The sequence below is a fragment of the Crocuta crocuta genome, unplaced genomic scaffold (assembly GCF_008692635.1).
Source record: "Crocuta crocuta isolate KB4526 unplaced genomic scaffold, BGI_CrCroc_1.0 scaffold172, whole genome shotgun sequence".
Taxonomy (NCBI): Eukaryota; Metazoa; Chordata; class Mammalia; order Carnivora; family Hyaenidae; genus Crocuta; species Crocuta crocuta.
The window spans coordinates 4,909,818-4,930,536 of NW_027528872.1; the positions used below are offsets into that span (position 1 = coordinate 4,909,818).

At 45.3% G+C, this 20,719-nt stretch overlaps 1 protein-coding gene across 3 annotated transcripts in view; it reads left to right on the forward strand.

Annotated features, from left to right (window-relative positions):
- The window catches only part of ETS1 (ETS proto-oncogene 1, transcription factor), a 63,582-nt gene that overhangs the window by 28,948 nt on the left and 13,915 nt on the right, over positions 1–20,719 (forward strand). For 2 of the 3 annotated variants that reach the window (XM_077756550.1, XM_077756551.1), the window contains exons 2-6: positions 4,229–4,348; positions 5,481–5,681; positions 8,463–8,540; positions 9,468–9,716; positions 14,078–14,338. In XM_077756550.1, the coding sequence (XP_077612676.1) occupies positions 4,229–4,348; positions 5,481–5,681; positions 8,463–8,540; positions 9,468–9,716; positions 14,078–14,338 (909 nt within the window). The remainder of the gene's footprint in view (positions 1–4,228; positions 4,349–5,480; positions 5,682–8,462; positions 8,541–9,467; positions 9,717–14,077; positions 14,339–20,719) is intronic. The other variant, XM_077756552.1, reaches the window with a different exon arrangement.

Genomic DNA, 20,719 nt, shown 5'->3' on the forward strand with positions numbered 1-20,719 from the left:
TGGGGCTAAAGCAGGTTGGATTCTCCACCTGTGTAATGATTTCATTATTATTGATCAGTGTAATTATCAGAACTGCTGCAACCACAAGTTAGCAACAGAGGGGGAAATTTTGCATTCGTATTTTATATGAAAAGAGTGTAATATTTGAGACCGATGTCTCCTTTTGCATGTGATTGTTCATCATCTTTTAAACACGGTACCCATCCTGCTAATAAAGACAAGGCTGGCTAATTGTTCACCCACTTATAGAGGAGGTTTGAACTTTTGGAAGTCAGCATTCCACCCGTTTTGGGAGAATAGGTCTGACTTTCCTGTCTCAATCCTTTGGGTCCAGAGGCAATGACACGCCTTCTCCTGAGCTCATCGAGTGCAAATGCAAGTGTCCCAAGTTGGTGGGGTTGGCCTTCGCCAGCCAGCTGAGCCGTGAGCACTTTTTCAAAGGATCCGGCACTTTGTGTCCTGGGCCAGGGGCAGGGCTGATGGGTCCTGTACAGCTGCAGCTGCCAGCATGTGGGCCAGGCTTTCGGAGATGGCAGTGAGGTGGACAGGCGAAAGTAATTCCAGCTGCTTCTCTTGGAGAGTGCAAGCGAGAGCCTGGAAAGGCTGGTTCCCTAACAGGAAGCAGGAACCTGCATGGAGAGTTGTCAGCCCAGCAGCCCTGTGCAGCCCGTACTGCCAGAGTGTGTGGAGTTATAGGAAACAGACTCCAAGCAACCTCTTTCTCAGGCTTTCTGCTGTCATCCTTGGCCTTCACCTCACCTTGGCACCTTCTGTTCAGAAGATGCCTGGGGCCTCCTAGCCAGTCTCCTCTTTCACTTCCAGCTTGCAGCAGAACCACTTTGTCCATTTGGCCTGGCCTGTGTTTTCCACATGTGTTGTCCTGGCCAATATCCGCCATCAGTAAAGTTCTTTTCATTGAATCAGAAATCAGTGGAGGGAACAAACACACAAAACAAAACCCACACAGTTCAACCTCACGAGTTTGTGTTGGACGGGAGTGGAGGGAGGGAAAGTTGATTCACATGTGGACAACACTGAATTCACTAACCATTTGTTGATAGACTCGTGTGTTCTGTCCTGTGCTGGAAGGTGAGGATGCTCCAGTGGGTCATCCCTTTCAAAAATAATGCTCTGGGGTTAAAGAAAAAGTCTCTTTCTCTGAGGTAAAGCTGACCTCTCCTCTAAGTGGAGACATTTCTGGACCTGGCACTTAGCTGTTCTTGGGCGTGGAGAGTAGGGACAAAGGGGCAGCATTGATGTCTTTCTTGGTGACTCATTTGATGATTACTCCATTGTTTGAAGGGCTGGATGTTATGAAATCAACACTTGATCCCCTCCCCCCCATTTTTCCCTCTTAACAATCTGGGATTTTCCATCATTTTGTCAACCTTCCTGGAGGCATGTTGATTTTTCCACTAGATTACTAGATTTTTGGGGGCATGGCCCAGGGTGGCCCAGACTCTCCACTCCCTAGTCCTTCAGATTCACCCACCGTGGCAAGGCCTGGGGAGCAGCTGCAGTGAACCTTCTGTCCTTTCAGGGCAAAGCTGGACCCCAAGCTGTTTCCTGACAGCATCGCCCAAAGCAAACTGGAGGGAAAGTACTGGCTCTCCTTTCTTACAATGTAGTTTCCACTCATTTTGACATTCGGAGGCAATATGTTTGCTCCTTTTTGCAGAGGTCGCCTATTGTCATCTTTTCACTTCCATATTTCCATTTTGTTCAGCCAATAACACATTATGTGTGTTCAGAGAAGTTTTTTAAATGGCCAGGGTTTAGAGATGGCTAGTGGAGGAACTTCTACAGTAGCCGCGCCTGGACCTCAGCCATTGAATAAGTCAGTTTCATATGATACAGTCCAGATTCAGGGTGAGGAAGAGGGCTTCTGGAAATCACTGCAGTAAAGTGTAATCACTGCCTAAAGATCACGGAATGGTTGTTAGGAATTCTCAGGTCATTTCTTTCTTTGTTAGCTTTTATACAGGAACTTGTGCCTGTGTTGAATACAGAGAATTTTTAACTTGAGCCATATTTATGGATCTTTGTTTTGAACCTCTTCTCCAAGTACAAGAGGGATTGGACATAGAGGTAAAAATACAGATGGATTTAGCAAAGGATGACATTTTTGCGAATGTACAGATTTTGATACCTCAAGTCTTCCTCACTACCTACAGAAATCAGGTTTTATAGATAGTACCTTCCATATGCACTTCAACTTTGTCCACTTATTTTATCTGCATCACCATCTACCTACTCAAAGCTACATCATCTTTCACTGCAACTAATGCAATAACCTTTTACCAAATTTTCCCACGTCTATTCATAGTCACCGCCTCAACCATTCTTTACAGAACAGCTAAGGTGATCTTCTCTCTCTCTCTTTTTTTTTTCTCCATTTCTTTTTTTATTGAAACTACACCTAACATAAGATTCACCATCTTAACCATTTTTTAGTGTAACATCACTGGTGTGTGTTATAGACATTTGTGATGTTGTACAGCCATTGCCACCATCTGCCTCCAGAACTCTTTCCATGTTATAAAACTGAAACTCTGTCCCCATGAAACAAACTCCCCCAGCCCTTTCTCCCTCTAGGCTCTAGCAGCTACCTTTCCACTTCCTGTCTCTATGAATTTGACTATTCTGAGTACCTCATATAATTTGTCTTTCTGTGATTGGCTTATCACACTTAGCATAACTTGTGGGTTCATCCAGCTGACTAATATCACATTGTATGGATACACTAAATTTTGTGTATCCGTTCATCTCCGCCATCTCTTGATGGCCCCTTGGGATGCCTCCACATTTTGGCTGTTTGTGAATAATACTGCTGTGAGCCTAAGATACAAATCTCTCTTTAAGACCCTTTTCAACTCTTTTGGATATGTCGAGAACTCCTACATATAAAGGACATATAAAATTACATGTAAAAACTACATGTAAAAACTCCTACATAAAACTCAACAACAACAACAATAGCAAAAACCCCAGCAACTCTATTAAAAATGAGCACAATCTTTGAAAAGACTTTTCTCCAAGGAAGATACGAAAGTGGCCAGTAAGCACATGGAAAGACGCTAAACAGCATTAATCATTAGGGAAATGCAAATCAGAACTACAGTGTGGAGCCACTTCACATCTATCAGGATACCTTAACAGCTTGCACGCTTGTCTGCCCCCTTTCAAACTACTGTCCCTGGGTTTTTCTGCTCCCACCGCATTCATCTTTTTGATACAAAACCAGGCAAAATTTCCCCTCCTCTCCCCATCTCACAACCTTTTTTCTGCTCTTCCCCTTGTCTAGGACCAAGGTCATCAGGATCACCTGGATTGTGTGTTAAAGGCACAGATTTCTGGGCTTCCCCCACCCCCATTCCTCAGAGGTTCTGATTCCGGAGGTGTGGAGTGGGGCCCCATGGTGATGATGCAGCTGGTCTGGGGACCACCTTTAGAGAACTACTGGTCTAGAGTGCTTTTCTTTTTTAAACTAGTATGCATGTTTTAGATCTCAGGTCACGCATCTCTCTTCTAAGGGAGGCTCTTTCTGATTCCTCCGGGCTTGCAGGAATTTTTGTTTTATGTTAACATCTCATCTCCTGCTTCTCCTTTGAAGCCCTTATTGACATATTCGAATGTTTAATGCTGCAAGTAGTTTTTATAATGACCAAATCCCCTGCCAGAATCTGATACCCAGCTCTAGGAGGGTAAGGATCGTTTCTCTTTCTCTGATTCCTTACATATCACAAGTGCACAATTTTGTCAAATGGATGAATGTTATTTCCTCTTCATAGGTAACTGAAAGTATGTAGTCACATTAATACTCTCAGTGAATATGAAGTGTGAGTAGGGACTCTGAGTGAATTAGTAAAGCTATACAGAAAGAATAAGCATTTTTTTTGGTCCAGGATGCAGATCATTCTAGGCAAGAGTCAGGTTTTTTTTTGAGGGGAAAGCCCCCCAAATTTTACCTGCCCTGGTGAGGATGTTAGTATAGTTATTTCTCAGCTTGCCTTCTCCAGACTATTCATGTCATATTATATTTTATGGGTGGTTAACTACCTATTCGTTTTTTTAAAATTGAGATAAAATTGGCATATATTAGTTTCAGACGTACAATATAATGATTTGGTATTTGCATATATTGCTTAATGATCACCATGGTGAGTCTAGCTAACATCCATCGCCTGTGTGGTTTTTACTATTCAGATGATACTTTTTTTTCTTACAGATATGGAATGTGCCGATGTCCCCCTATTAACTCCAAGCAGCAAAGAAATGATGTCTCAAGCATTGAAAGCTACTTTCAGTGGTTTCTCTAAAGAACAGCAACGACTGGGAATTCCCAAAGGTATGTTTTGTTGATGGAAAAAGAGACGGGACCAGACTTTTAGGTGAGGTCAATTTTCTCACCTATAGCATGAAGATAGACATGATTACTAACCGTACTTGGGTCAGCATCTTCATGCAAATGCTTCCCCATCTCCCAGGTTTGCCAACTGCCATCTTGGTGTTAGGACAGTGGTTCCCAAATGTGTTTGCACAAGATTCAGAGTCTTCAAAGAATCCGTGGCCCACGCCATGTCTCAGACCCATTAACATGCAAGTCTTGGTAGCATCAGTATTTTTGAAGCCTGTCAGGCAATTCCAGAGCACAGACAAGCTTGGAAAACATAGCCTTAGAGCCATTCTGGGCCATCATTGGATGAACTCAGTGAGCTACATTCCTTGGAATTTGACTGATGGCTCTTTTCTTTTCCATGTACTTTGGTGAAATGTGTTTATACTTGGGTGTTCTCATCTGAAAGGGTTTATTTAGGAATGTAAGGGGACTGGAGTTGTCAGAAAGGACAGATGACTGGAGAACACTTAAGCCTTCAGCAAGCAACATTTCCTGAACAATTGAGAGCAGAAAGAATACTTTTCTGTTGAGTAAGAGTAACACTGTCTATTGCTTCCAGCCCAGTCAGACCCACATCTTAGATTCTGTAAATGTACCTCCAGACCTTTTCTCATATATATCCTACTTTACCACAGCCTCAGCTGATAGCCATGTCCAACATCTTAATAGGAACATAAAGCAGAATATTCACGAAGTGAATTCTGACCGCTGGCTTTTCCAGCATCTCATAAAGTCATCTGCTAGTTTGAAGGGGGTGACCTTGATGGCAGGTGTGTGGTGAGCACCACAGCCTGCCACCTCTAAGTGCCATGCTGATGGATGCGTGTTCAACCACAGGCCACGCAGGAAGAGTACGTACTGTCTGTTCCCTGATGCTGTTCCACCCTTGCAGGCTATCTGGTGTAATGAACACAGGCACCTGATCCTGTTGTTATTAGCAACTTCGGCATTAGGATTAGCAACAATGACTTACTGTCTCTGTGAATCGGAGAACATCCTCAGATCCTTTAATGTCCTCCCTGAGGATTGGGCAAGCGGTAAAATGTGACCTGCTGGATCTCCATCTGCTCTCTTTCCTCAGACCCCCGGCAGTGGACAGAAACCCACGTTCGGGACTGGGTGATGTGGGCTGTGAATGAGTTCAGCCTGAAAGGTGTGGACTTCCAGAAGTTCTGTATGAATGGAGCAGCTCTCTGTGCGCTAGGGAAAGACTGCTTTCTCGAGCTGGCCCCAGACTTCGTCGGCGACATTCTGTGGGAACATCTTGAGATCCTGCAGAAAGGTAACGGTGTGGGGGCGGGGTGGGGTTGCTGCAGCAGTAGGTGGGGGACCATACCCAAGGGAGGGGTATCTTGCCACGATCTGTGAGGGCCCTCTCAAGGTCTGTATGGGCTGCGGAGACACGTCAGGCTGGCATGTAGCAGGTGCTTAATAAATGTTAGTTTCTTTTTCTAATACGTATTAGGGGTTCAGATTGTAATAGTTTGCAAGATCACACTCTAGAAGCTTCTCACTATGCAAAATTCTGATCCAAGTCCTTATCTTCGACTCATGTTCTCTTCAAGCAGTGTCTGTCGCCAGCTCCAAGACAGATAGTTGTTTTCCTGTTGTTGTTTTGTTTTTGTTTTTGTTTTTTCCTGGCAATCTTAATACACATTCCCTTGATCCGTGGCAGTGCGATACCTGTCCACATCCGCAAGAGAGCTTCGTTGTTCAGAGCTAATTAATAAGACCGGCTTCTCTGCCCACTAACGGGGTTGGGATTGCCGCGGTGTGGCATACCTTTGTCATCCAGAACAGACCCCGGGGTTATGTCAGGACACCATGTTGCAACCTTGTAATGACATGGCCTCCCCTACGAGCCTCTTCCAACCTTTTTGGACCAAGTGACTCATGTACCACAGTCCTGGCTGAGTATAGAAACAGCAGCAGGCGGCAAACTTGGGTGTTTTTGCACTTATTTTTCTGAATTTCTTCTTAAAATAAATTGCAGTTACCAGCAGTCAGCAGTGCCCTCCAGCTGACTGTAAGCCTAGAAGCCCGTTGGCCTCTCTGACCCAGGCCCACCCTTTCCCTGTGGTCACCAGCTCCAGCCCATGGTGCAGACACTGGGGGCGGCGAGCAGAGCTCCAGATTAGAATTTTTATTCCATATAATACCTTCCTTTGTTTGAGGAGATTTTCCACTCCGCAATGCTCAGGAGAGCCCCAAATTAGATTCCTCTGGGCCCAGAGGTGTTATCTTTCCTCCTTCTCTTCAGCTTCTGCTGGAAAATAAATAAATAAACACAGTCAAGAACTAGGTGAATCTCGCTGCGGCTACCACGCCTGAGGACTGCCAGGTGTGGGCTTCCCGAAACCCCGACACATCCCTGTAGCTGCACAAACACCCACTCCTACGTGTTGACATGAGTGACCTGTTTATAGAGGGAAGAGATAGGGCAGGCTCAAAACAGATCTGATGTAACCATTGGCGTATAAACACAAAGGTGGATTCTACCAGACCGTGTAACCCAGATATATTCTACGGATACGCTGTTTCCCTCTTGTTAGCTCCATGGAGCCGTCAGGTCTTCCGGAGTGTTTGTCGTCACAGCCATTGGTAATAACTGCGTAGCATCTCTATGTTCCCAGGGTGCTTTAAGATACATTTTCTCTCTGGATTCTCAGAACAGCCCCGTGAGATGGGAAGAGCGGCTCGGGTACTGTTGGTGTCCTCATCTGTAAAATGAGGGCAGATTAGGTGGTTTCCTCTAGATCGCTCATTTCCTTAAACCTAAGTCTTTTTGATTGAACTTCCTGCCCTCCGTCCTTTGTATAATAATACGGATTCGTGCGGGAACATCTGGGTCCCTAAGACAGGTTTTGGCTTACTTTCTCCACGCAGAGTCATAATTGAATAGAATTTAGGCAAATGGGGAAATAATTGAAAACGTTGGAGAACACAGATCCTCTCATCCCACCCATTTTCTACCTGGAGAGGCAGGAAGAACCATCTCCCTTTAGGTACTTGAGTAGCTGAGCAAGATGTCTGCATGGAGGCTGTAGCTTTTGTTCTGAAATTAAACTACAGCAACACAGCCCCAGAGCATAGCTGCTTGGGGTGGGGTGGAAGGCCAAAGGTACAGGGATGTTTCAATCTGATAAGCCTGCTAAAGCAAAGTTTAATCATTTTATCTCAACTGGGAACTGTTTTTCTGTGCAGGCATAAACTTGTTTTCCCAGCAGTCTCTGCTCCCAGCAAGCTATCAGATATCTGAGGAAAAACCCAAACCAATCCTCCCTCTTTATGTCTGATTCTTACGGTGAAACAGAATCAGACCACTCTGTACAATGGTTGAGGTCACACCATTGGATTCCAGGGTAACGAGAGGATCCTGAAGCTTACCTTAATTCAGTGGAGAGCTTGTCTGTGCTCAGTTAACTTCACCTACATTCCTTTCTCCTTCTAAGGGGAGTTGGCACCGGGTCGCCAGCAGCAGTTGGTGAGAACTGTTTTCTCTCGTTGCACGAGCCCTGCCACGTCCACCAAAGAATCACCTTACCAGTGTCCTGTTCTCCTCTGGGCCTATACTTGAAATGTGGGGGTGATCGAAAAAACAGCACAAAAACCAGACCTCTGTTAGAAGAAATGGAGGCCATTTAATCTACCTACCTAAAGACAGTAATCTATTCCCGTAAAGTTTTGGAACGGATCAGCTTGAGTGTTGGGGACCAATTCTGGTAACGTCCCAAGCCTCCAATGGTAATGTGGTCCACACATCCATCAGACTGAGGGTGGAATGGCTTCCCAGCCCTTAGAGATTACTCACTGGCGTTCTTTCCAAGACATTAAATCCCATTCTGCAGCTACTGAAATAATAGACTTAGCCATACTTTTGTGATCTCATTTTGAGACAAGGCTCCAGTCAGGGTAGACTCACACACCAGCTTAGTTAATGAACATGCAGATTTCTTACAAGAGGGGCTGAGATCACTGCGGTCCTTGTGTCCACGGTCCTTTTAGGCCAAATGTTACTTGCATGTTGACCTCTCTGTTTGGTTCCCTGCCCTGTCTGTTACAGAGGATGTGAAACCATATCAAGTTAATGGAGTCAACCCTACCTATCCAGAATCCCGCTATACCTCGGATTACTTCATTAGTAAGTTCACCTTCCACTCGTCTCCTGTGGTTTCTTCTTACTATGATGGGGACCTAAGAAAGGATTCCTGTCCCGGATGGTCTCAGGCTCCTTTGTGGTAATTCTATGGAAAATAATGTTTTCTTTACTGTAGCCTCTTGGTTATTTGTTATTACCACCAGGCACAAGGCTTCATCCTATTTACATGTTGATATGCTTATTGACCTGCAGACTCTTACATGCCAGGATCTCTCTCTGAGATCTTCAGCATGAAACTCATGCAGAGAGGCTACAAGTTGACCCCTGAACTTTGACCTTATTTGATCCTGTGCACCGTGGCCATCAGAGGGTTGGGTTAGGGATATGGTTGTGGCCCTTCTTCCTTCCCTTTTACTAGTAGGTATGACAGTATTTCCTCTGCATGTGCCATGTAGCTTCAGATTCTACTCCAGAAAATAAAGCCTTCTCCCTTCTAATAGATGATACCTAACCATACTGGAGAGGTGGCCACATGAAGAGAATTAGAGTAGGGCTGTCCTTACCTGATGGCCTTGCTTTGGAAAGGTGTCTTGAGCAGGTTTGTTTTCCTTTGACCATTTTATTATGATTTTCATTCTAATAACAACAGTGATATTAACTACAGGGTAGCAAGTGTTGGTACACATTTTGCACATGTACTCTCATTTGATCTTCATCACAACACTCTGAGGAAGATTGCAATCACCCCCATTTTAGAGATGTGTAAATTAAGCCAGAAAAGGGAAGTATCTTGCCAAGTAGTAGAGCAAGGTTAAACACCCAGGCCCTTTTGACTTAAAATACGTTCCTTTCAATCTCTAAGTTAGTAAGCTTGTTTTCAGCTTGTGGGGCTGTTGTGAATGGTGAAGACCTGCTTATCTGAGGTGCAAATTGGCCCTCTCTCCAATAGCACGTGCTCTCTGTTTCCAGGTTATGGTATCGAGCATGCTCAGTGCGTTCCTCCCTCGGAGTTCTCAGAGCCTAGCTTCATCACCGAGTCCTACCAGACACTCCATCCCATCAGCTCAGAGGAACTCCTCTCCCTCAAGTATGAGAACGACTACCCCTCGGTCATTCTCCGGGACCCTCTGCAGACAGACACCTTGCAGACAGACTACTTTGCCATCAAACAAGAAGTCGTAACCCCAGACAACATGTGCATGGGGAGGACCAGTCGTGGTAGGTCAGATTTCTTCTCTAGAAGCTCTTGGGTTTCCAAAAAATTACCTAACTTTGTGAGTTTTCCAGGTCCCATTTTTTTCCCCCCTCTGCTGTTGGCCCTGTCCATTCCTGCGTCTGAGCCTTTCCATTAGACTGTCTAGATATTAAGAGCTTTCCAACATGGAATTTTAGCTAGGTCCACCATCATGACAAAGACCATGGTGTCCATGCTGGAATTGGTGGCACGATGACCAATCACATTTCTCCTTTGGGTAAAATATTTTATTAAATAATAAGTAGTTGAATATGGCTGTCTTTTGAGGTATGATTTGTCTTCTTGGGGTGAATTTTGCTTGAAGAAGACACAACCAGATAAAAATGGCTCACGTGACCCTCCTGGAAAGCTCTGAACGTCACATGCGTCCTAGGGTTCTTCCTAGAGTATTTCTGCATCAGACTGCAGACCCTGGCTTGGTAGGATCTGAATGACCTCTGCTTCTCAGCCTGGGTTCTCTAACCTCCTGTGACTTCTTTGGTTTGGGAAGACACAAAATTGTTAGCCAGTGGATTATTTGGAACCGGTCTTCAGCAGTGTGGTGCGAGTGCGTACTATTTAGCTAGAGGACCAGGGAACAAGGTGGCCAGAGGCTTCCAAAAGAGGGTACTTGTGTCGGCATGACTCTCATGACAATGATAAAATATTCACTGACAGAGAAGTAAATGTTTCAAAATAGAGCTGGCTGACTTTATAAAGCAAAGAAAGTTTAAGCACACCCGAATTTAAGATCAGGGCATAAACACTCAGAGGCACGAGCCCGCCTCACGAAGCGTCCACATTGTTTTGTTTCTGAGAAAAGTATAGTCTTCTGTAAGGAGGGATTTGTTCGTCGAGGAAGAACTAGCTGGTTTCTAGAAAGCTGAAAAAAAAAATGACTCTTCCAATGGATAAATGGAGGAAAATTACAAACAGGAAGAGGAACAGGAGAAAGCTCATCGAGGTGGTGCTCTGAGCGCTTCGGCCACAGAAGACAGGCTGGGCTGGCCTCGTAGTGATTTCTGCTCAGTGACAAATCATCTGCTGCCTCTCCTGAGTCTCTCAGAGGGGAGCCCAAAGACATCTTTACTTTGAAGGATCACTCTACAGGCACCAGGGGCCATACATATTGTCATCTTCTTCGAGTGTGAGGCTTACACTTCCTCCCAGCAGGCACTTAGGCTAGGCAGTAGGCCCTGCAGAGGGAAAGTCCCTAGCAAAATCTGAACCTGTAATCTTCCTTCTTAGGGCCCCAGGGTGTTTGTGTTTCAGACCAAAGGGGATGGGTGGAACCAGTTTTGCCTTCCCCTTTCTGACTCTTTTTATTTTTGGATGCATGTCTATTTAAATACATACACACATGTATGTATGTGTACCTTTTTTTCTTCTTCCCAGGCAGGTCAAAGCAGTAAAACTCTTCCTTGTGGGGCTTTCTGTACATATATGTGATGAGGCCGAGTGTGAGGGCTGGGCTCTGCCATGGCGTAACTTCGGGTAGCTCTGCCGTCACGCTGTTTTTAAATTGCGTCTGGCTTTGCGTTTGTGTGATTGTCCCTTCTCCCTCTCCTTCTCTCTGGTCTTGGTTTTGGTCTCCAGCATCCTTCTGACCCCGTGTCAGTGGCTGTGGACCAGAGAGTGACCCGGGGGCAGAGGGGCATGAGCTGGTTTTCTCTGGCCTCGTTCTTCTCCTTCCCTTATACTAGACTGACCACACGAACTAGAGGGGAAGACCATTTTGCTCATGGCTGCTGTTTTGCAGGTTAGAAGTTCTGCAAACATGACATCTTCCAGGGGCTGATGGAAACGGCCATGGTGTGATTGGTTCGAATGAATGCATTACTGTTAGCGGATTATTAGTAGTAATAATCATGGTATTCGTGTACTGCATTATAGTATACAAAGTGCTTCTGTGTCCCACTTATTTGGACTCTGAGTACTGTCTTTGTGCTAGTCTGTTCGGCGGGTTGCTGTAGGGCTGCCCCATCCACTGTTGAGAGTGCTCTGAGGTCTCTTTGGTGGAGTCCGATTGCTTTGGGAGGACCTTGCTCTGAGCCGTTTCTCAGAGGAGCTTGCCAGCGGACATCTTAGAGAACACATGCTTCCCTGCATGAACACAGTAGCATAACTGAGTGCCTAATCCAGTTGGATTCAACCCATTTTTGGAGAAAATACCCGTAAACGAAGGTTCCCAGCTCCAGGATTGTGAAACAGAGCTAAAAGAAAGCAACCTACTGCCATAAACCACAACTCTCCACTGAGTTACATTTGGCTCATGTTTGACAGGCTGCCAGAGGGTGGTTATGGCCTAGTTTAGTGCCCTTGCTTATTGGGGCTCCTTGGACACTCAGCTCTCCTGCTTGTGGAAATTCCAGTCTCCATGGCCTCCAAGTATAAAAGTGACCGATAGCGGTAGAATCCTCTCAGAGAGATTCACGTTATCAGTACTGCCTAAATATTGGTGACTTCGTGGGGTGTTCTGCATGAAAAGATGAATTCTCCTTCTTTGGCTTTTGGTGTGTTTGTCTCACAGAGAAATTGAATGACCATTAAGATGGAGAGCTGGTCTTACCAAACACCTTTTTATGTATGAGACGCCACAAAATTTCCTGTTCTGTTAAAAAGAGGCTATTGCGTTCGTGTTGTAAGCTGTTTTCTTGAGTCTTGTAATGTGAATTTCTGGAAAAGACAATTCTTTCACTTGTCATAATAATAAAGACTTGCAACTGTGCCAGTGGACTGGGTAGGCAGAGTCAGTAACCTGTGGGGCTCTTCAGTTTGCCTTCCGGAGATTACTCTTCTTCGAATGGATGATTTGAGGAAGGAATGAGATTAAGTGGGTAAATAACTACCTTTCTGTTAAAAGCAGTATTGGAGGGGATAAGGGGTTCAGGAAATCTATAACAGTGGCTTTACAAAAAGTATATATTTAACTTACTACCTTTTATCTTGGATTTTTTGGTTGTTTGTTTAAATTTTATGAGCAACATATCTTCCTTCCTAATTACTATATATTTAGTTTTGGTTTGGATGCCATAATTAAATATTTGAATTTCACTGTTCTAACCAACCCCCACTATTATGAAGGGGAGGATACACCAGAAACCCACCAGTATTAGCTTGTATAGGCCAGCCTTATTCTGGTTTTAAACTTTCTGGTAGACCAGCCACCTCTGAGCACTTGAGAGTTGACGGAGTATTTCTGCATACACATTTGTCACATCCTCTTGGCTCGTGCTCAATAGAGATGGCCGTTTAGTCTCCCGTGATTGAGTTTAGGTTGTCTGAGAACTATCCGAAAGGAGAACATAGAACATATTCCTGTGAGCTTTTTAGCTTTTAGATACATTTATTTTCCTCCAAATTATTTATTTTTTTGCTTAGTCTCCTTTCTAATGGCATTTTTGCCAATGGAAATTTCTCTAGGAGCTATTATGCAATCATAGCAGCTGTTTATAACCTGGTTTGGGAAATTAATGAACTTGCATGATCTTGTGGTCAGTTAAGAATGCCTTAAGCAACTCCTAGAGTAAAGGATTTCTGACATTGCTATGGATCTTAACTCTTTAATCAACTCCTTTGTTTTTTATTGCCCACACTCCCCCAGTGAAGTATAAATTTCAAGTACAAAGTTGTACTTGGAGAGGATAAAGAACATGGATAGAAGAGCGATGATGTTTTGTTGTTTTTTTTTTAATAATCTCCTGGAAAAAGCATCTCATAACTTATTTCTGTGTTTGAGAAGGCATAGAGGCATTGCATGTATTTCATTTAAAAATAGTATTTGGAAAAAATGCTAAAAAATAACACTTCAGTTCCAAGGTCATGGAAGGTCAATCTGCTCTTAGTGTAGTGGAAATTTTTTTTTCTTATGACCAGAGTATTTTGCCAAATTGGGCCTTTTGAAATCATCTCACTGGCCTGGTTTGGAGTAGGAAGTTGAGCCTGACACTCCTCCGATTTCTTCATCTCTTCATTGAGTCTACTACGTCAGCCAGAAATTCCGTAATACCACGTATGATTCTCTGCTCTTGGATTTCTGGCTCTGGAATTCTTGAGGTTCTGAACACTGCTCTGTCACTCTGACTGATATGAGCAGCATGCAGCTGAATCTCTGCCCCAGGGGCTGTAACACAGGACGATCCGGTGGCGGTGGGCTCTCGGATGGTGGCCCGGTGAGGCACCCTTCCCCACCGTCCACCCATATGCTTCCGTTTCCATCGGCCTCTCCGTTCCTCCTTCTCTCCTGCGGGTCTGATTAGCAATCCGTCCTCACTGAGAGGGTTTTTACAGTTGTCTTTTCCCAATTCCTCTCCCCCTGCCCTCTTCCCTCCTCCTTTTCCCCCAGGTAAGCTCGGAGGCCAGGACTCTTTTGAGAGCGTGGAGAGCTACGATAGTTGTGACCGCCTTACCCAGTCCTGGAGCAGCCAGTCGTCTTTCAACAGCCTGCAGCGCGTCCCCTCCTATGACAGCTTCGACTCAGAGGACTATCCAGCTGCCCTGCCCAACCACAAGCCCAAGGGCACCTTCAAGGACTATGTGCGTGACCGTGCTGACCTCAACAAGGACAAGCCTGTCATTCCTGCTGCTGCCCTGGCTGGCTACACAGGTAGGCGCCCTGCCCCAACCTCAGCAGCCTCTGTGTGCTTGTTGCCACGGGTGGGCTCAGTAGAAGGCGCCGTGCGCATGTCCCTAGAGACTGAAGTCAGCCTCTTTCTTTTTTGGGGGGGTTCGGAGATGAAGAAGACTCTAAGATGTTCAAGCCATCTGTCCTACCATTCTGTGAATAGCCATTGACTTTTGGAAGTAAACAGTGTCGTTCCACGCCAAGGGATCATTTCCAAGAGTGGTAGGAAAAACTTCTCTCTCAAAGGCATCATTGAATGGCTTACACTCTAGATTCTTCTGTAGGGGAGTTCTCATCTGGCTAGCCATTCAAATGGGAAAAGTGTCCTTAGTCACCCTATGCTCTGTCCAGATCCTAGCCTATGTAGGAAACCCTTTATTTTTTTTCCTCACTTAGCTTTGTTACTGATTTTCTTCTAGGAGTGAATGAAGAAAGAGCATAGGGAAAGGGAGGTGGGTGTTGAGAGCTTAGGCTTTCATTGAGAATCTGGTAATAAAACAGTTCATTGTCGGAATGTGTTGTAGCCCATGTGCTGCCTAGCCTTGGAGGCTTTTGAAGACTGAGAAATATCCGGGGAGCATGGATGTGTTAACTATCAAATCCTTTCCAGAAGACTGTAGTGTGTTCTAAGAATTAAAAATTGTGTTGTTTGAGTGGAGCTTATGTTAAGCTTTGATTACTCCACTGCAAAGGCCACCATTCTCTTGTAATTGACTCCACCCTGAACAGGTTGACATGTGGGCATCCTTTGTGTGGATGGAGACAAACAGTCATACCTGTGTTTCTAGGAAAGTGCCTGACTGATCTTAAGAGCATGCTTGATCCTCATTCTTATATCAGGGAACTCTCAGAGTTTCACAAAAGAAAGCCAGCTGACCTTTGAGAACAACTCAAAGGCTTAGAACGTTCACTCTTCCTTCAAAGATCAGGAGTGTGTCTTTCATGCTATATTCCATATAGCTCCTGGTGCAGTTTTCTTGCATGAAGGGGTGCCCAGGAATTATGTCTGTGTTTTGAGGTAGCAACAAGGTCTATATAGAGAGTCAGGACCCTGAAAGGCACTTAAAGGTCCCCCACCCTGTTCTTTCTGCAGTAACTTCCCATAGTCTTTGCTTGACTGTCACTAGTATGAGGAAAAGTGCTACTTTTCGAGGGAGTCCTCTCCCGTCTCTGGACTGCAAACTGTTAGAAAGTTTGCCCCTTTCCATCAATGACTTCAGGAGTGGAAAGTATAGCCAGTCTCCTTCAAGATGTACAAGAGTGCTGGCTCCTGTCGTCTCAGCTCCTGGGTATTTTAAGCCCTGGAGTCCAGTTGGATCCTGATAAAGGAGAAGAGGAGACAGGCAGCTTAATTAGGAGGAGAAAGGAAAGGCCGAGGAATCTCCAGCATGACTCTGTGGGCTTTGGAGGCGGCGGGGACCCTAACTGGTCACGCTTGCTTCTGTTCTCGCAGTGCGGGGAGATCTGTGCTCTGCTATTTGCCGAGCATAAAGGCTGGCCCTTCTGTACCTTCAACCCCGACTTCCGGTACCAAGTCATCAACTTAGTTTCCCCTTACTGAAGGTGTGTCTATATTCTCTCTGGCATAAGCACCCTTCTCACCACCAGCGTCCACAATCAATTCTTCTGTGGCAGTTTTCATCAGCCTCCCTTAGCTAGGTATGTGATCACGAAAACTTTCCGAGGTAGGGTGGTCTTGTGGATAATGATATTAGGTAAACTGACCCTACGTTCTAAAGTTCAGATCATGGCCCAAGAAAGCCTTATGGTTTCGGTCCCCTTTCATGGGATAAGGATCCCTGGCTGCTCCACAGAAGCTCTAGGAGTTTCTGGGAGGGATAAAAGCCTGATCTCCACCTCTAGTAGAAACCCCTCTGAAAGTGGTACATTTATTAGGTACTGGATTTCCTATGTGGGAGAGGCCTGCAGAGCTAACAGTCTACAAGAGTGACTTAAAGGATTTTGACTGAGCTGATCTTAGTACCTTGAAAGAATTATCTGAGAGTTGGGGAATCTTTCCAAGTGTCCCTGTTTCAGGGAGAGACAGGAAGGATGAATTGGAAATTCCATGAACTAAGAATGAATGTGAAATACAAATTAGAGACATGAACTGCCATCAAGATAGCCCAACACTAGTGTGCTACCCATGAGTCTCTCTGGCAATCCAGTTCAGAGCCAAAGAGACAGGAGTGTCAGAAAGTTCTTTTAGCAGAAATACAGGTATGTTCTGGAGTCTGAGTTATGGCTGATGTCACCCTTTGTTTGGATGGGGTTTTAAAAATCATTTTATTTTGGGGGGGGGGGAAGGGCAGAGAAAAAGAGGGAATCCCAAGCAGGCTCCATGCTCAGCAGGGAGCCTGACATGGGGCTCAATCCCGCAACCCTGGGATCATGACCTGGGCTGAAATTAAGAGTCGAACACTCAATCGACTGAGCCATCCAGGCACCCCTGAGTGGGCTGTTTTTAAAAGATGCTCTTATGTTCTTCCTTCTTTTCTCTCTTTCTCTCTCTCTAAGGGAATACAACGTTCAGTGAGTGGAAGAAAAGGGAAGGTGACTATCAGTTAAAGGCCTCAAAGACTGAAGTAGTTGCTTACATTTAAAAGCACGTTTTAGGCATCTCACCATCCAGTTTTGCTTTATGACTGGAGATATAACTTTTCACACTGTCTCATATGGCGGTGAGAACAATAGCCCAGAAAACAGAAGTCCCCTGGGCTGCCCCTGAGCTCTACCACACTGTGTGATTTTAGGCAAATTTACCTTGTACCCTTTTCTACTTTTAGTAAAGTGGAAGGTGTTCATCCTTATCTTGGTGGTGAGAGATCTTTGCAAATGTAATTGCACTATCAATTAATGAAACAAATGAGTGCTAGACATTATACTAAGCATGGGAGGTGGGGGTTGGGAGCTCACTTATAACAAACTGATTGTTTCAGCAAATGTTTCTGAGCCCTGTTGAGTGCAGATAAGGGCCAGAAGCCCTTGAGGGTTCATGATCTTGTCGAATTCATGTTATTATAATTGCCCTTAGACTTGGACTGGATTTTCTTCTTGTTGTGGTCTGAATGAAGGTCAGGATTTGTTAGGCACGGGAGGGGGCAGCTCAGAATCTGGGGACATTTTTCCTAGGCTCACTGCCTGGTGAACATCTGCCCACACTACAAACTAATGCTCCATGGTGGCTCCCTTGCCCTTGCACACTCATTGTGGTCCTTATCATTTCAGGTTCATTCTAGGGAATGGGGAAAGGGGTGGAACGTACCTATTCAGCCCCCTCCACCAGCCGAGCAACGTGCAAGTGCCTGGGATTCCTAGAAATGGGGCTCTGACCTTATGCAGACATGTTAAGATGAGCTGAAGTTTGGAAGAGTACTTTGGGAAGTGGAAAGCATTGTATAAGTGTTGGCAAACTTTTTCTTGCCTGTTAAAGTCACACCTGTTTTCTCCCTCCTTTTTTTTTTTTTTGTTCATTCCCTTAAAATTCTATTTCTCCAGAGTATGTGTGACCACACAGTAGGAGCCATTGGGCTTTTCCGTCACCATTACTTGGCCTGAGCTAAAGTGTATATGCGTGAGTCCTCCAAGCTGGGAAGAGAGTCGTTTCCCTGCCTTTATGCACAAGGAGTTTCAGTCTTTGTCTGTATCACCTTCAAAGGACTACATTTCACTTCTTCGTGTGATGTCTTAGTTACTGCACTGTACGTGTGGAAATCAGTTAGAAACTGAATTTTCACATTCTCTTGCACTGTTACATTCTTCCCCCGAAGATAAGAAAATTGCATCAACCTTCACTGGGCTCCCATGGCAACTTGTTAAATTAGGTCAAGATGTGGGGGCAGATAACATGGCTTGAAAGCCTGCCTGTTAGCTGAGTTAAGAATACATCAAATGCAATGCTGGCTTCCGCCAAAATGTACCTTCTTACCTTACTGTGAACTGCTTACGGTTATCAACCTGATACAATCAGAAAGCTCCATTTTCTCTTGTTTGAAGATACATTATGAACCCCGACTAATTACAAAACAATCTGAGAGAAGTGGCCCGGTGTTTTCTATCTGTTCAATAGACCTAAACAACACACTTTCCAGATCCCCAAGAAACGTAGCAGTCTCTGATTATTTTTGCAATTGCAGTAGCTATAGAAGAGTATACTGTATTGTCAAATACTGTTCTCTCTTCCTCTAGCCCCATTTTATAGATGATGAAAGTGAGGCACAAAAAATGACTTATTCAAGACCACGTATTTGCCCCATGCACAGAAGTAGCTCCTGATTGAGCCTTAAGTGCCAGATGCCTCCCTCAACCCTGTAGTCTTTCTCCCTGTTAAGGAATGAGAAGACTCGTTGCTTATCTCGGTTGCTTTCCTACAGTAGATTAGAGACCTCGTCTCCTGCTTGTTACCACTTAGCACCATATGTATGTGGGTCGGGGCTATGTAGGAGGACCTAGCGCTAGCCTTTGGCTTCAGTCTGGGGTATTGGCCTGCATGTCACCTTTTATCAAACTTCATTCCGGATTGCCAGACATTACCACAGATAAGGCATCCTTCCTATCGCTTCTGCTTCTTGAGCAGGCCTGGTGGTAAAGCTATTGTCCAACGCCTGGGTGTATCCCCACCCAGAGTTGCAATTGTGAATGGAGTGGTTAGGGTCTCTTTTCCATCCCGAAGCCTAAAAAGGGCTAAGCCCAAAGCCGCTCATTAACTGTAATGAAATTATGTAGTGCTGTGCAGATTTGTGAAAATATAGTCCCTGATTTTTTTATGGCTAAATGTGGGGCTATCTGGAATTTAACTTTAACACTTTTGCATGAGATAATCCCCCCAAAAGGAAGACTAGTCCTGTAGAAATAGAAGTCCCCTACCTTACTCTGGGGGCTCTCTCAAATGGCTTCAGGCCTGAAAGACATCTTCTTACCATGTCGTCGATGGCTCTGAGCCAGTCTAGGGTCATGTAGTAAGAAAGTCCCTCGGCCAAGCTCAGAACTTTGGAGTTCTGGCTCACAGTTAAGTTTTAGGGTTCAGTAACCCAAAGCTACTGCTAAAACATGTTTTTGAGAATAAACAACTTCGCTGCAAAAGGAAGTGCTTCAAAGCCCTTCAGTTCCAAATGAAACCTGAGATTTGGCTGTGTTAACCTGAAATCAGAGTTTTCTGAAGGAAAACGGGATTGCAAAATACTCTCAGGGTTTTCAGGTACAAATAGCAACTGAGGAAACCTTTGGTACGAGCCTATGTTACCAATCAGGAAAGGGGAGAGGACTCACCAAAGCAAATTCATAGCGCAGCAAGACTTTATGCAGGAGAGTTCTGCAATTCTGAACCCGGTGGGCATGTAATTAGGAACAGCATGGAGCTTTTAAATTTGGGGGCAGGGGGAGGGATGATTACCCAAGCCACACTCTGGAATATAGTGTCTCTGTGTGAATGTCGTCAGTGTAAGACGGGGTGCATGGACTGTAGGTGAGAAGAAACATCTTGTGAACTTGAACATAGAACTCTGGTCCCCAGTTCGGGCAGTACCTGCGTTTCCTAGGTGCCCTGAGGTTCTCGGGCAGGCAAAGCTGGAGCTGGCCCACAGGCTTGCAGGTGGCCACCACAGTCTCAATGTAGAGCATCCCTGGGCGGCACCTGAACGAAGAGGAGGAGAGCTTAGAAATGAGAAAGGCAGCCACAGAGAGTGTCTCCCCTTTCTGGCTCAGGGGCTTTGTGATTAGCAGGTTGCAGGAAGCCAGACAGACACCCCGCCTCGGCCTAAAGCAGGCCACTGGTGCCAGCCAACATCTCAGAAGCTGGGCGGGATTCTGATTCTCTGTGCTGTTTGGCGGTGGGCTCTGGGTTGGCGCGGTGGTGCACGGAATGCTTTGAGTGGATCTCCCTTCAGTAACAGGTTGACATGCCGCTCAGGTATGAGACTCATGGGGAAATACTTTGGAGCACGAGGGAGGGAAACTTGGACTGGATGAGAGAGGTCTCTTTCTGGGGCCTGCAGGGCCCTGCTTCTGCCTCCTGATTCGCTTTGTGATAGTTCTTCCTAATCGTCTGACTCGAGCAGAAAAAAGATCACAAGGGAGCCGGATTCGGCCTCGTTATTCATTTCTTTTTTCTAAATGTCTTTTAAAAAATCGTGGAAAGGGAGGTTCCCTGTTTCCGCCGGTTGTTTATGAAGGCCACGGCTGACGGACCCACCTCCTCACCTTGATTCAGCTGCAGGAATACCTCGCAAGCTGGCTTTGCCCATTTATACTTCGCACAATGTGCCTCGGCCCCTGGTGTGCTGTTCCCAAGGCCGAGCGGGTATGTGGATTGCGGATGGCAGGTGACTCGCCAGTTGACCCCTCTTTTCTGGGGACAGCCCCCTG